This window comes from Octopus sinensis, linkage group LG22 (genome assembly GCF_006345805.1).
Source record: "Octopus sinensis linkage group LG22, ASM634580v1, whole genome shotgun sequence".
NCBI classification, from domain to species: domain Eukaryota; kingdom Metazoa; phylum Mollusca; class Cephalopoda; order Octopoda; family Octopodidae; genus Octopus; species Octopus sinensis.
The window spans coordinates 26176144-26193643 of record NC_043018.1 but is presented as its reverse complement, the minus strand read 5'-3'; the positions used below and the strand labels follow the sequence as shown (position 1 = coordinate 26193643).

Here is a 17500-nt window from a genome sequence, read left to right as displayed (position 1 = left end):
GATATAATCGACTTAATCCGTTTGTCTGTCCTTGTTTGTCCTATCTGTGTTTAGGCCCCTTGTGGGTAGCAAAGAAATAGGCATTGTGGATAAGGTAGACAAGACTCAAAAAGGGTTGGCCCCTACAGAAGCGACACACAGGTTCATTGATGTGTGGATGTGCCTTGATGTTGCATGAACCAGTCCCCACTGCCTAAGGGTTTTGATAGGTTCCACACCTCAAGTGTAAGCTCAAGAGAGCAGGAGAAAAATAGAATAAACTGTAAATAAACCAGCAGAAGGCAAGGAATAAAAGAAAACACTGGTGCATTTTTTGTGGGAAAGATTATGAGACATCAGACTTTGGTATGAAGATCTATGATTGCTAATACCTGTAGGCATGATACATAAACAGAGAGAGTGAGAGGGGGGGGAGAAAGAGAAAGAGTGCATGTGTGTGAGAGAGAGAGAGAGAGAAGGAGAGTGTGTGTGTGTGTGTGTGTGTGTGTGAGAGAGAGAGAGAGAATGTGTGAGAGATAGAGCATGTGAGAAAGAATGTGTGTGTGTGAAAGAGAGTGTGTGTGAGAGAGTGAGAGAGAAAAGGAGAGTGTGTGTGCGCATGTGTGAGAGAGAGAGAGAAGGAGAGTGTGTGTGTGTGTGTGTGTGTGTGTGAGAGAGAGAGAATGTGTGAGAGATAGAGCATGTGAGAGAGAGAGTGTGTGCATGTGAGAGAGAGAATGTGTGTGTGTGAAAGAGAGTGTGTGTGAGAGAGTGAGAGAGAAAAGGAGAGTGTGTGTGCGTGTGAGAGAGAGAGAGAGAGAGAAGGAGAGTGTGTGTGTGTGTGTGAGAGAGAGAGAGTGTGTGCATGTGAGAGAGAGAGTGTGCATGTGAGAGAGAGAATGTGCGAGATATAGAGCATGTGAGAGAGACTGTGTGTGTGTGCGAATGCATGTGTAAAGGAAACTAGATAAAAATTTTATTTAAATATCTACAAAGACAAACCTGCGTAAAACATTCAAGGATCACTCGAAAGTACCCATTATATATTAACATTCTGTGCATTTGTAATGTCTGTCATAGGAATCTTGGCAGTTTTATAAGCAATTTATTTTTCAAAATGTATTTAAAATCCAATATATATTTTTCCAAAGTGTGAAGCATCAATTATTTTGAAATACTGGAGAAATATTAGGATTTTTCTGCAGAATTAAGAGCTGCAGAGTCTAAAGAAGCTGTATAACAAATAAAGGAAAGAAAAAAAGTAAATTCCAAATTCTTAAAAGAGTTAGATATGAAGTAGTAAATAAACGTATTAAACAGAAGAACACTTATACGTTTTATGTTGTTCTTCCCTTTCAATTTCCAAGACATAGAGTTTCGAAATTTATTCAGTTTGAAGCTAAGCATGAGAAATTTTATTTACAACCGGAATGGAAATAATTAAGAAGAAAAACAACAAAATTTATGAGAATAAACTTAATGAAGAACAAAAAAAACCCGCCAAAGATTAGAAAATGCTCTCAGCGTCTGCATTTCATGAATATGAGGAAGTGAAAAAAAAACATTAAAAAATATACCTAACATGGAAATAAACACCAAAACAAACCATAGAGACAAGACAAACTGATTTAAGAAAGGCACACACACACACAAGCGCAGACACACACACATACAAAAAAAGGAAAGTTGATAGGTGTTAAAAGGCACTTAGAATATATTTTGTTTGCAGAATGTTTTCTAAACTTGATAGTTTTTGTCCAGTATTCAAAAACTTGAATAAAAATACATCTCTTGTATTATTGATATCAGAAAAGAAAAAAGAAAAAAATGGTTTAAAAAAAATGGATTTGTGACCAAACATGTCAAGAACTGAATGGAAACCATCCTAAAACCAATAAAATCTGAGGAGATTTTTTTGTTGTTGTTGTTCTTTTCTCTTTTTTTTTGTAGAAAAGACTAAAATACACTTTCTAAATGCTGAAACACTTGGAATAAAACTAAAAAAATAGACAAAAAAATTATAAACTAAATATATAAAAAGAAATTAGTAAACTGTACAAACACTTTGATAAATGATTGGAATCAATTATAATTCCATTTAATTTTCTATGAGGAATTTAAAGCATTTTCCCCCATTCTCCTAAGAGTGATATTATTTTCAATGTATCTGAAATGAATTCAAAAGTAACATTTCTTATATATGTTTATTCACCATTTTAAACATACTTCAAATATTTTCTTGAATTTTGAGTGAAATCCCATTAGGAACGAAACAAATTTTGACTTTTTGCTTCTTCGTCATTTTTGAAAATTATTCAATAAAACAAACGAAGAATACTGCCGTTTCTATAGAAGAAACAGCACAAAAACTCAAATTTAAATATATAATAATTACATTTTAATAATAATATATTTTAATCTCTAATTATGAAAAAAAGAAAAGAATAATCTAACAAAAGAAAAACAAAACAATGATCTTCAACCTTTGATAAAACTATTTTCCAAGAATTGGTTTCTGTAGATTCCGTAAAATAACTACAAAGTATAAGTTATCTGCTGTAGATTTAAAAACAAAATTATAAAGAAATAAACAGATATATTGATTTAATATCTAACAAGAAAAAAAGTTCTTGTTAAGGGGAAAAAAAATAAAAGAAAGATAACACTATGTTTAGTTTTTATTAAAAGATTTGTGAATGATAAGAATGAAAAGAAAAAAAAACCCACACAAATATTATTTAATCAAACGGTCAAACTACCACCGAGATCAGATCAATAATATTAAATAATAAAAGCATCAAAAAGAAGGGATTTTAGTAAATATTGCTAGTGTTGGATGAAAAGAACATTAATTAGGTCCGATAAAGATAAATAAAAGAAATTAATGAACAAGCTATTTTGAGAAAATATTTTTTTTTATTCCATTTATTCTATAATAAACCATTATTTATTGCTATCAGAACTTCCTAATGGAACCAATAGAATTTCTTTAACTAGACCATAAGAACGATGTCTTCCAATCTAAGATATTGTTCATGAAGTATTTAATAACCAAACTTACTCATCCAAAGACTATTAAAAATTACATTTCAAAAGAGTCTTCAATTTTCTGTCGTTGCTGAGACGAATTTCTTTCGGTTAGGTAGCATTCTGCAGAAATAGAGATGAATGCCATACCTTTCTAAGTTTTAAAGGACATGATGCCAAGTTAACCTCTGACCTTGAACCCAACCCCAGCTAAATCTACTCTGGTTTATATGATAAAAATAATTCATAATTGAGAGACAAATAAATTAAAAATGATGCAGCAACATGGCTGTTGTTGTTGTTGTTGTGCTGGTCTTTGTTGTTGTTGTAGGACAAGAGAAGGCAAATTTAAGCAATTTTGATGCCAAGGTTAATATACTCAGTATTAATTAAAGGATTTCAATTAAAAGTGAGTCACCTCAATACTTTCAGTCTCTACGACAACAATATCAATAATCTCGGAATTAAAAATTAACGCCAAGAAGCCATAATCGTCATCGAAGCGAATTTCCATAAATTTTGCTAAAATTCTAGATCCAAAAAGGAAACATAGGTCATTGGCGATGGCCACGCTATATAGAAAAGAAAATTATAGTCTTAACTCTCACAACGTTTATGTAAAAGGCAGGGGGATAAAATAATTTATTGAATTTTTGCTGCTTGTTTAAGAGCATGAAGTATGTTTGATGTAAAAATTTTAAATTTTCTTTCCACAAGCTCACACAAACATGCATAAATATATATACATATTTATACACATACACACAAGTATATATATATATATATATATATATATATATATATCTATATACACTCATATACATGTATATATATTTATATATACACATAAATATAAATGTATATATATGCATGTGTGTATATATATATATACATACATACATATACACATACATGTATATATATGTGTGTACATATATACACATGTATATATATGTATTTGTATGCTTATTTATACACACCTATACATACATGTGTGTGCATGTATAAGTGCATGTGTGTATGCACACGTGTGTATGAATTATTCAAGTGCCAGTAATTCTGCAACAACCACCAGATATTATAATTACATGCATGCAAATATCGCCATTCAAATGTAAATAATTCTTAGAACTACCTCCAAGCTCCCAATTTTCTCTGTTGTCTTCTCAGAAGAGAGGAACATTTGAAGCAGAGTAAGAATTATTAACAATAGGCATTAAAGGGTTAAGGTGTTGCCACTTTCAAACCAGGAACGCATTGTAAAATCTTTATCTATTGTTTCAGAGTGGTGTAAGAAGCAGAAAACTTGACAGTTGACAAGTGTTACACTCACGTATAGTGCTGAGCTCAGCATTTACCAAAGAGACGAATTTTGACAAGATGATTTACACTTAACCACTATGCTACATGAAAATGATGTCTCTGGTAAGGATCCAGTGAATCTAAAGCGTTTTCTGACATACTTGTGTCAGTTTATAATTCATCTACAGCCAATAATTAACACCTGTCTGTAGCTGACCTCAGGTTAAACATTGAGATCAACAAGCTAAGAAGAGAGACTCTAAACCAGTGGTTGTTGTTTGTTCTTTCTCAAGCTATGCCTGGTTCATAAGGGCCAGTTTCCTGGTTCCTTGGCGTATAGGTCCCCCACCTGGACAGGACACCGATCTGTCGCAGGTGAGCTGCAAGATGCAGGAGGAAAGAGTGAGAGAAAGCTGTGGTGAAAGAGTCAGCAGAAGTTCGCCATTACTTTCTGCCAGAGCTGCGTGGAGCTTAGGTGTTTCACTCATAAACACACACATCGCCCAGTCTGAGATTCGAACGTGCGATCCCTCGACCACAAGTCCACTGCTCTAACCACTAGGCCATATGCATCCACAAACCAGTGGTTCTCAACCAGGGTCCACTCCACATGGCCCCTGAGCGTTCATATAAGATTTTTGTGGGGTCCACACAGCAAAAGAGTAAACTGGAGACCCACAATAGTATTTTGAGGGCCCCTGAAAAAATTTTGCTTTAGATTTTTTTGTTGGTGTGTACTGCAAGGAACAGTTCAGTTTCTTTCTCTGTTTTACAAATTAATGTGTGAAAAACAAAATAGGAATTTGGAAAGAAGTTTCTATAAAACTAGTTTTTAAACATTGAATGGCTATGGGGGTCCACCAGAATAAAATAGTAATCGAAGGGGTCCATAGGTAAAAATTGGTTGAAAACCCCTGCTCTAAACAGTTGATCTCCTTCTATAAATAGCAGTAAAATTTCCTTCAAATTGCACCCTACCATTTTCAATGAAGAAGACTTTAAACAAACATTGTAACTTCTAAAGTATGTCATCGTTGCCCATCATCATTTTAATGCTCAGTTCTCCATGCTGGCATGGGGAGGTGAAGTTTATTGACACAGATTTGTTTTATGGCTGGATGCCTTTCCTCTTGCCAACCCTCACTTTTTTCTATGCCAATCAATATTTCTCTATAACCAGATATTTTCTCACAGAATATTGCAAAAATAAAAGACTGCTTGTATGACAGTGGCACTCATTTACAACTATTACATGATGTCAAGACAAAGAAACACAATCGCGCACACACACACACACACACACATACAGTCCCACTGCGTGGCACCTTGGGCAAGTGTCTTCTACTATAGCCTCGGGCCAACCAAAGCCTTGTGAGTGGATTTGGTAGACAGAAACTGAAAGAAGCCTGTCGTATATATACTAGGCTTACAAAGAATAAGCCCTGGGGTCGATTTGCTCGACTAAAGGTGGTGCACCAGCATGGCCACAGTCAAATGACTGAAACAAGTAAAAGATTAAAAGAACACACACATATATATATACAAACATACATACATATCATCATCATCACCATCGTCGTCATCATTTAACATTCATGTTCCCTGCTGGCATGCGTTGGAGCTCTATTAAGAGTTTGGCAAAGCAAAGGATTGCAGCAAGCTCTATTGTCAGTTTTGGCATGGTTCCTACAGCTGGCTACCAAATTCCATATTTACTTACAGGGCTTTAGTCAGCCTGGGGCTGTGGTAGAAGACAGGGGCTGTACAATGGGACTGAAACTGAAACCACATGCTTACAAAGTAAGCTTCTCAACTGCCCACACATGCACACACACACATACACACACACACACACACACACACACACAAACGCACACACAAGCACAGAGGAATCTACATAATTTCTGACTAACAAATTTCACTCACAGCATGGGATCGAACCCCTTAAAGAGGGGTTGTGAACCAAATAGCTTCACCACAGAGCCATGTGTGTACATATGTTTTAAGTTTACCTCACTAATATTTTCATGGATATACATGAGGAAATACCTCCATCATAGATAAGGCCATGATGGTGAAGGCAAACCAAAGGATTACAGAATATATTTTATTCATAACTAGTAGTATCGCCCAGTGTTGCTCGGGTTTGTTCCGACCCTTTAGAATTGGAATTTTTGAAAATTAAAAATTTTGCATTATGTAGCTTGTGAACTTTAAGTGAACATTTTTCTGGTTAAAATACACCGAAAAATGTCGACAGCAGTAAAAAAATCGTAAAAATTAGGGATTTTCATAGAAAAAAAGCACCTTTTTGATGTAAATAATTTTTGGTATTAACATGGTCCGATTTGAATTTTATCTGCTACAGAATGAAGAGCAAGCCTTCTTCTATCATACTCTCAATTTTGGTCAACTTGTGCCGCAGGGTCTTGGAGGAGATAGTGTTAGTTAGAGGCTACCAAACCTGCCATACACAGATTTGGCTTGTTTTCTGCTGCTTTTTTCTATTTATTTTTAATTAAATTTCAGTAATTATAGACATTAAAATAAGATATAGAAAAGACCAGACGTAAACACTGAAGATGATAAACAAAAAATCTATAACAATAAATAAACAAATAAATAAAACCATTTAGTCAATTTTGTATAGATTGTTTTAGCATTTTACTATTTCAGTCATTTGACTGCGGTCATGCTGGAGCACCACCTTAAAGGGTGTTGGTGGAAGAAATCGACCCCAGGACTTATTCTTTGTAAGCCTAGTACTTATTTCATTGGTCACTTTGCCTAACCACTAAGTTACGGGGACATAGATACACCAGTATCTGTTGTCAAGCAATGGCAGTGGGACAAACACAGATACACACACATACACACACACACATAATATATATATATATATACAACGGGCTTCTTCCAGTTTCTGTCTACCAAAGCTTTGCACAAGGCTTTGGCCAGCCCGAGGCTACAGTAGAAGACACTTGCCCAAGGTGCCCCATGCAGTGCAACTGAAGCAGGAGCCATGTGGCTGGGAAGCAAGCTCCTTACCATGTAGCCATGCCTGCAGCTATTCCTTAAAATCCTTAAAAATGTTTTAGCCCGAATGCTGCGGCCATGCTGGGGCACCACCGCTGAAAAAATTCGAGCTTGCCAGGATTATTTAAGATAATTACATAGTTTATGGAGAAAAGACAAAAACATTTTCTTTCCTGAATGAAATTTTTGAAATGGCTGTCATAAACTTACCATAGGGAAGTTCAAATCGGGCATCAATAAGAATGCTGTGACCAGTGGAGCCTCGAGTTCCAATAATTTCCCCATTCTTCATGATCAATTCACCATCCAAGGAAAACCATTTTCCCTGGCCTTCCTATAAAAAGTAAAAAAAGAAAAATTTGGAAAAGTTAATTTTTTTATCAATGGAAATCATATAAAAATTTTTTAAAAAGGCATCAGAGAGGTGATGCACACCCTGTGCACAGATAAATTTTTTTGCAAATTATATTGTGGCTTACAATGCATTATTTACCCATGCTTTTTAATTGAACTGAATTAAGCTTTGTAAGTGTTTGACTGAAAGAAGATTAGCAGCCTAAATAGATGACAGCTAAAAGTAGACTTCATCGATGTCTATGTCAAATGCATATGAGTAAAATTTGCATATGACTAAATAAATGATTATTCAAATAATAAACATGATTATGAAAAAGAAAGTGAACAAACTGAAATACTTATAGAAAATATTGCATAGAATTTGAGAAGTGTTTTCAACATCTTTCAATGATGGCAGGTGCATCAAACCTACCACAGTTCATTGTAGGATATAAATAATATGACCTCTTGCATATCTGGAAATTTGTAAGTTCAATTTTTAAAAAATTTCATCAATTTTTTTTAGTATCACCATTATAGGTAATTACAACCTGGTAAAATTAAGTAACCAACTCGTAAATAAACGAAACCCTCAAATCCGCCACTGTAGAAACACACAAGTATGCACACACACACACAGTTACATATCTATGTATGTATTTATGTAAGTATGTAGCATTAAGTGTTTATGTGCATAGGTACACCATGATCTATACACACACAGACATGGGTCAAATCAATGATATATGTATATATATATATATATATATATATATATATTGCATACTGTTCCGTAATGGTGAGATCAACGAAAAAAGTACTCCATCAGGTGAAAGATAAATAGTATTTAAGAGACATAACACATGTTTTTATGTTCTAGTAATAAATTATTGTGCTGAGAACATGCCGAAACGATGCATACCCTGGATGCACATAAATTCTTTAGCAAAAAATCTGTATGGCCAAAACATTGCTTCAACCATCCACTAGTTTTGATTTTGAAGGTAATCAACCAAATTTTCGTCATTTTAGGCCACTCACCCAATGAGTATTTCTACTAAATTTGGTGAAAATCTGTTCAACTATTTTCCAGTAATTTTGAAAAAAACACAGACAAAGGTGAGTGACTATATACCCTGCTTTTGCGTAAGCATGCAGGGTAATATAAAAAAAAAGGTAGAAACTTAAAGAAAGACAGATAGAAAGACAAAGGAGAGGGGAGACAGATAAATGCATGTACATCCAAATATATGTATCTATGATTTTGATTGATTTTTCTAGTTTCAGCTAATGAGCTGTGGCCATGCTGGGGCACTGCCATTTGTATGTATATATATATTTATATGTATGTATATATATATTATAAGTATACATATGGGTGTACATATATGTAAGTGTACACATGTACTCTTTTACTCTTTTACTTGTTTCAGTCATTTGACTGGGGCCATGCTGGAGCACCGCCTTTAGTTGAGCAAATTGACCCCAGGACTTATTCTTTGTAAGCCCAGTACTTATTCTATCGGTCTCTTTTGCTGAACCACTAAGTCCTGGGGATGTAAACAAACCAGCATCGGTTGTCAAGCAATGCTAGGGGGACAAACACAGACACACAAACATACACACACGCACGTACATATATATATATATATACATATATACGACAGGTTTCTTTCAGTTTCCGTCTACCAGATCCACTCGGCCCGGGGCTATAGTAGAAGACACTTGCCCAAGATGCCACGCAGTGGGACTGAACCCGGAACCATGTGGTTGGTTAGCAAGCTACTTACCACACAGCCACTCCTGCGCCGTATATAAGTATACACAAGTGTGTATATATATATATATATAAAGATATATATATATATATATATATATATATATATATTGCATACTGTTCCGTAATGGTGAGATCAACGAAAAAAGTACTCCATCAGGTGAAAGATAAATAGTATTTAAGAGACATAACACATGTTTTTATGTTCTAGTAATAAATTATTGTGCTGAGAACATGCCGAAACGATGCATACCCTGGATGCACATAAATTCTTTAGCAAAAAATCTGTATGGCCAAAACATTGCTTCACCCATCCACTAGTTTTGATTTTGAAGGTAATCAAACCAAATTTTCGTCATTTTAGGCCACTCACCCAATGAGTATTTCTACTAAATTTGGTGAAAATCTGTTCAACTATTTTCCAGTAATTTTGAAAAAAACACAGACAAAGGTGAGTGACTATGATACCCTGCTTTTGCGTAAGCATGCAGGGTAATATAAAAAAAAAGGTAGAAACTTAAAGAAAGACAGATAGAAAGACAAAGGAGAGGGGAGACAGATAAATGCATGTACATCCAAATATATGTATCTATGATTTTGATTTGATTTTTCTAGTTTCAGCTAATGAGCTGTGGCCATGCTGGGGCACTGCCATTTGTATGTATATATATATTTATATGTATGTATATATATATTTATAAGTATACATATGGGTGTACATATATGTAAGTGTACACATGTACTCTTTTACTCTTTTACTTGTTTCAGTCATTTGACTGGGGCCATGCTGGAGCACCGCCTTTAGTTGAGCAAATTGACCCCAGGACTTATTCTTTGTAAGCCCAGTACTTATTCTATCGGTCTCTTTTGCTGAACCACTAAGTCCTGGGGATGTAAACAAACCAGCATCGGTTGTCAAGCAATGCTAGGGGGACAAACACAGACACACAAACATACACACACGCACGTACATATATATATATATACATATATACGACAGGTTTCTTTCAGTTTCCGTCTACCAGATCCACTCGGCCCGGGGCTATAGTAGAAGACACTTGCCCAAGATGCCACGCAGTGGGACTGAACCCGGAACCATGTGGTTGGTTAGCAAGCTACTTACCACACAGCCACTCCTGCGCCGTATATAAGTATACACAAGTGTGTATATATATATATATAAAGATATATATATATATATATACATACAGGTTTGTGAAAAATGTGCATATATATAAGTAAACCCGTATGTGAGTATATCATCATCATTTAACATTCATTTTTTCCATGCTGGCATGGGTTGGACAGTTTGGCAGGAGGTGGCAAGCCAGAAGACTGTACCAAGATTCACTGTCTGTTTTGGCTGGATGCCCTTCCTAACACCAACCCCTTTACAAAGTAGACTATATATATATATAAAGTATATGTATGTATGTATGTATATATATACACATGCATACATACATCCATACATATATATCAGATATGTGAGAGTGCCCTTGTGTGTATGTGTCTGTGTGTGTGTGTCTGTACACACACACACATGTACATACATAGTCACACACTTTTGATCAATTCATTAAATTCAAAGAACTACAAGAATCCAAGATATCAGCATAAAATTACAAGACGAATGTTACCACAAACAAAACAAAAAAAAACAAAAAAACTTCAGCAATAAAACATGTCACAGAAAGGTAAAGAATGAAGTATGACAAAACCACAAGAGTTGATATTTCATATCGATAAAGTTATTAAAAAATTTGACAACTCAGTTGAACACAAAGTGCTTTTCAGGTTTGAAATGGTTGCGTTGCAGTGAGATAGAACCAGTATCCCACTTCACCACTTTAATCAACGTCTGTAGGAATACGGTAGTTTTTCTAAGTAAGTTAATAGGATTTGCAATCAAGTGCTGTTGATTTTTATTTCAGTGGACATCTCCAACACACACACACACAGTCACACACACACACACACAGTCACACACACACACACACACAGTCACACACACACACACACACATATATATATATGTGTGTAAATCAATGAACGAAAGAAAGTTGCACTGAACACATGTATATGTGGGTGCGTGAGTGGGTATGTGAGTGTATATGTATATATGTGAGTCTATGTATGTATGTTTATGTGTATGTATATATATATATACACATATATATACATATATATATTCATACATGCATATATATGTATGTATATATATATATGTATACCTACATATATATATATGTATGTATATATATGTATACATACATATATATATATGTATACATATATATATATATGTATGTATACATATATATATATGTATGTATACATATATATATATGTATACATATATATAATATGTATGTATATACACACACACACACACACACATATATATATATATAAATTAAATTAGAGATAAAACCACTATTAGGCAAATATATATATATATATATATGTGTGTGTGTGTGTGTGTGTGTGTGTGTGTGTGTGTGTGTGTGTGTATCTGTGTGTCTGTGTCTCTCCCTTCACTCTTGTTTGATGGCCGACCTTGGGGTTTACATCCCTGTAACTTAGGGGTTTGGCAAAGGGGCCGTTTAGAATAAGTACCAGGCTTACAAACAATAAGTCCAGGGTAGATTTCTTTGACTAAAAGGCGGTGCTCTAGCATGGACACAGTCAAAGTGACTGAAACATGTAGAAGAATAAAAGTACAGGCTCTAGATGTACTACTGAGTATTTTTCTTATGAAGTTTTCTCTCTCCCAAATTCATTCATAAAAAGGCACTGGTCAACCCAAGGCTGTTATAAAACACACTTTCCTTTCCTTACCATTACTAATGTCTTGTTGCCAGGTCAAACCGAGAAAGTACGGTTACAAAAATACATTGCTCAACAAAGCAGCCACATCTCAATTATCAGAAATAACTAAAGTATTCTCAAAGCTGTAACATGTACAGTATTTTACCTTCAGCAAATAGGTTGAACTAGATCCAGTAATATGAGCTCTTACCCATATTAATAACTGCTTAATAAGCATTCCTCTTCTTACATTTAACTTTCTTCCTATTTATAGACGGCATAGAATGACAAACCTGCGCATACATAATTCTTATATTTATTGATTTCCTTAATTGCATTTATTCTTTGCCTTATATTTCCTTGCATCATCAGATCACTGAACGTCTTCTAGTGACTACTTTGATTAAACACTATACACTTGCTTCGGAAGTTTTCGTGGCAGAAAGAAGAATGAGATTTGCAGGTCAAGTTTTCCAAATAGAGAAGGACAAATAACCAAGATATCTTCTTTACAATGGGTACCACCAAAGGCATTGTTGCTGTTGTTGTTGTTAAGCAACAAGATGAGTAAGGGTGATTAGGTGATGGTCTAGGGCTTAGGGGCGGGAGACCCAAATCTTTTCAGTTTGAACGGCAGTTTTTTGTAGCGGTGTCATATGAAATTGTCACCCATAATTATGACCCTAGTATCAATCTATTGCATTTCAATCTGTTTTAGGGTTAGGGGTGGGGAAGGGTATCTTTTTTTCTTCAGAAATGTAAATAAACCCAATCTGTTTCTTAAACGAGGGACATATTCATACGGCACAGAATGTTTTCACCTCAATAGACGTATTTGATTGGTTGAAATTGCAGAAATTGAAGAAAAAAACAACAAATATCTTACAAACTATAGAATTTTCTCAATAAAACCAAGAGAAAAAGATGATTTATAAACATATTCTACCAGTATACGAAGTTTAACATTTTTTAGTTACCTAGAAATTATGTTAAAAACTGCCGTTCTAACCGAAAAGATCCGGAGACCCTAGAATTTGGGAAAAAAAAAACTTTGGTCGTCGTCTTGTAGTCGAGAGCTCTTCATTGGCACCTGACACGACTAGGAGGTAGCCCTCGAAGTCGCTGGAAATGGAGATCTCCAGGTCCAAATTCTTGAAAGGCCCACCAAAAGGATGGAGATAAGGAGGAAGATGCAAGATGACATTGCACACCACTTTCAAAGAAGATTTGGAATGACTCGGCACTACCTAGGAAGACACAGGTGACTATGTAAATACCACCATGACCGTTATCCAAACTACAGTGGAGAAGGCCAGCCACTGGATTTGGTTAAAAGGAGACGATGAGCGATGACTAGAAGTATATTGATCTTTATTTGATAACCAGTTGATCTAGCAAGCAGGGCCTCATACCAGTGAGGGGGGCTGGTGCAATTTGATACTGTCAAGAGGTAGGCCCTGAAACAGCACGCAAAACATCTTGTCACCCAGAAGGAACTAAGTCTCTGATACAAAGATGGTTCCTTATTGCCTTTCTCCATGAATTTTAATTTTTTTTTTATTTTGCAGGTGCCAACTTAGTTATGTGATAAGAAGTTTACATCCCGACCACATGCTTCTAGGTTCAATTCAACTGTGTAGCACCTTGGGCTACTGTCTTCCACTATATCCCCAGACCAACCAAAGTCTTATGAGAAGATTCGGTCGATGGAAACTGAAAGAAGCCCATCCTGTGCATGTATGTGCATGTTGTATGTCTTTGTGTTTGTCATAGAGTATTTGGTATTGTTGTTTTTGTTGTTAAGTTTCAGGTAATCCATAATTGACTTAAATTTATAATTAAAGGTATTACATTCATAAACAAGCAGTGCCTATCTTTTTTTTTTCTGCAGTGAGGTAGTGTTGCTTTTTGTGTAGATAGTCTATCTAGGAATATACTCTCCAATATCTGAATCATTCCTCTTTTTTTAAGTGTGAGATGAGGGAAATTTCTCTACTATTTCTAACATATTGAATACCTGCATGTGGTATATATGCACACACACACACATGTGTATGTATGTTTATATATATATATATATAATATATATATATATATATATATATATGTGTGTGTGACCCTTCTGTCTGGCAGTCGCCATGATAGATCGGTAGCCACTACACATATTTTTTCTCTCCTTGTTTCTCTCCCTGTTTTTTTCTGTGTCCCTTCCTGTAGAAGAGTGTAGGCTCGAAACGTAAAAGAGTTTTTCAATTCCTGACCGTTATACTAATACATCTGTTTGTTTTCTACACCACCTGCCTTCGTCTCTCGTTTTTTTTTTGTGAACTCTCCCTATATATATATATATATTATATATATATATTATATATATATATATATAACAGTAGAATAATAAAGAGAAAGTTCTTGGTACAGTATTATATATATATTTGAAAGAATGGTTAGAGATGGCTTTATTGAGGGGATAATTTTTATTTTAATCTTACTAATAATGTTTAAACATTATTAACAAGACTAAAATAAAAATGATCCCCTCAAAAAGCCATCTCTACTCATTCTTTCAAACACAAACACATACACACACACGTATATATATATAATATATATATATATATAATATATATATATATATATATATATATATATATATATATATAATATATATATATATATATCTTCAATATCCTCCCAAAGGACCTGATGGGGCTACATGGGTTGGATGTAAGTATTTTCAAAACCAAACTGGACCTTTTACTGTCAAGTGTTCCAGATGAACCAACTTCACAGTAGGAAATGCAGATAAGGGCAGCAGTATCAATCACCCTCATGTCTATTTCTAAATGTTTTGCAAACAACTTGTACATGCAAGTGCTACCAGTCAAAAACTCTGTATACTGGAAGCCAGCAAGTGTATGGGGGTCATCAGGAAAGAAAGCGCGCCATTTCGGGGCCTACCTCTCAATGACATCAATGATATGAAACAAAACTGATATGAGGCCCCGCTTGCTAGATCAGTTGGTTATCAAATAAAGCTCAATATTCTTCTAGCCATTGCTCATCGTCTCTTTTTGACCAAATCCAGTGGCTGACCTTCTCCACTGTAGTTTGGATATCGGTCATGGTGGTATTTACTTTACAATGAGTTAGGCCTAATGATAACAACAGTCAGGCTTTTAATTTTTTTTTTACCAAATCCGTTCACAAAGCTTGAGTCAGCCCAGGGCTAAAGTGGAAGATACCTTCCCAAGGTTCAACAGTAGGACTGAACCTGAAACCATGTGGTTGGGAAGCAAACATCTTAACCACACAGCTACACCTGTGTGTATAACAACAACAACAAAAAAGAAAAAGATGGGATGGCCATAGCTGGAATCCCTTTGATCATCAGCCTCCGCCCCCAAACCCACCCATCAGGACACTAACCTAGGGTTAAATAACGTCTTTTAATGTTAACTCCCTGTCAGCTTTGTACTTTATTTCAATATAGATTGGTCCAAGTTTCCTTTGAAGTAAATATACGCCGCCACCTTATGAACTCTGCTACAAGAAACCAATAAAAAACAATGTGGCACACAAGCATTATGGATATCTGAAAGAAAATCTTAATTCCTTGATTTCGGGTCTTAGATACTTTGTTTTTTTTCTCTCTTTTACTGAGTGTTTTTTAATTTTTTGTTAATGTTCCTCTCCACAAAAACCATCTATAAAATGTCCAGACCACATTTACATCCAAACCTCGGATTGTATGAAACAATGAGGGGAACCTGTACTTGGTCACTGAACCTGCTAGAAATAGCAGTAAAATCTCCATCAAATTGCACCCTGCCTCTGAAAAAATGAAAGTTTATACTAGATACTGTAGTTCTATATACCCAGGATAAACTGCTTGGCATTTCTTTCGAATGTTTGCATTCTGAGTTCAAATCCTGCTGATGTCAACTTCCTCTTTCATTGCTTTGGGTTTGATAAAATAAGATAGGGTTCATGTAATCAATTCACCCCTCCCCTCAAAACTGTAGGCCTAGAACTCTGCAAAGGATCCCATCCAGAGGAATATGTTCTCAACCATTTATATACCATGGAAATCAGCCCTATGACTTTAGGGCCAGAGAATCCCAGGTGACTGGGCCTTTGACTCTAGGGTCAGGGAAAGCCAGGTAACTAGTGCTATGACTATAGGGTCAGAGAGACTACAGTAGGTGCAGGCGTGGCTGTGTGGTCGATAAGTAAAGTTCTCAATCACATGGGTTCAGGTTCAGTTCCATTGCAAAGGTTTCTTGAGCAAGTGGCTTCCACTAAAGTAGTCTTATGAGTCTAGGGCTAGAGAAAAAACGATATGTACCCACTAAAATGACAGAGTGGCCATAGCTGGAATGTCTTTGACTTACAAGTCTGCTCAAACAGACAGAACAGCAAAAAGGCAACAAGTGGATTGTACTGAGCAATTAAGAAGTTTGTTTGATTAAATGCAAAACCTTTGGTTTCTGAGAGTCTTCTGTCTCGCTTGCCATACCTTTAGGTTGAGAAATGCCCTGTGATAGGAATTTAGTAAACAGAAACTATAGAGGGCATGAGGTGGGGAGGAGGTATTATACACTTTACTCTCTTTTACTCTTTTATTTGTGTCAGTTATTTGACTGTGGCCATGCCGGAGCACCGCCTTTGTCGAGAAAATCTACCCCAGGACTTACTCTTTGGAAGCCTAGTACTTATTCTATCGGTCTCTTTGCCGAACTGCTAAGTTAGGGGGACGTAAACACACCAGCATCGGTTGTCAAGCGATGTTAGGGGTACAAACACAGACACATAAACACACACACACACACACACACATATATATATACGATATGCTTCTTTCAGTTTCCATCTACCAAATCCACTCACAAGGCTTTGGTTGGCTCGAGGCCATAGCAGAAGACACTTGCCTAAGCTGCCACGCAGTGGGATTGAACCCGGAGCCATGTGGTTTGTAAGCAAGCTACTTACCACACATCCACTCCTATGCCTATATATATACATATATAATAATAATGATGATGATGATGAGGATAATAAAAAGTAACAACAAAAGAATGAGACTTCGATATTAGATAAGTAGAGGATTATTTTTACAAACAGTAAAAGGTTGTCAATATAAGTGCTCAGAGTTTTGAATATCGGAGCGAAGAGCTCTTATAATGACAAGCTTTTAAGTGTTTGTTTGTCATTTAATGTCCATTGTCCATGCTG

The 17500-nt window shown here is 35.6% G+C and overlaps 1 protein-coding gene across 1 annotated transcript in view; it reads right to left on the bottom strand.

Moving 5' to 3' along the window:
- LOC115223135 (protein unc-13 homolog B-like) overlaps positions 1-17500 on the bottom strand; it is a 393815-nt gene that overhangs the window by 142620 nt on the left and 233695 nt on the right. Inside the window, exon 5 of the mRNA XM_036512114.1 lies at positions 7555-7678. Within this exon, the coding sequence (XP_036368007.1) occupies positions 7555-7678 (124 nt within the window). The remainder of the gene's footprint in view (positions 1-7554; positions 7679-17500) is intronic.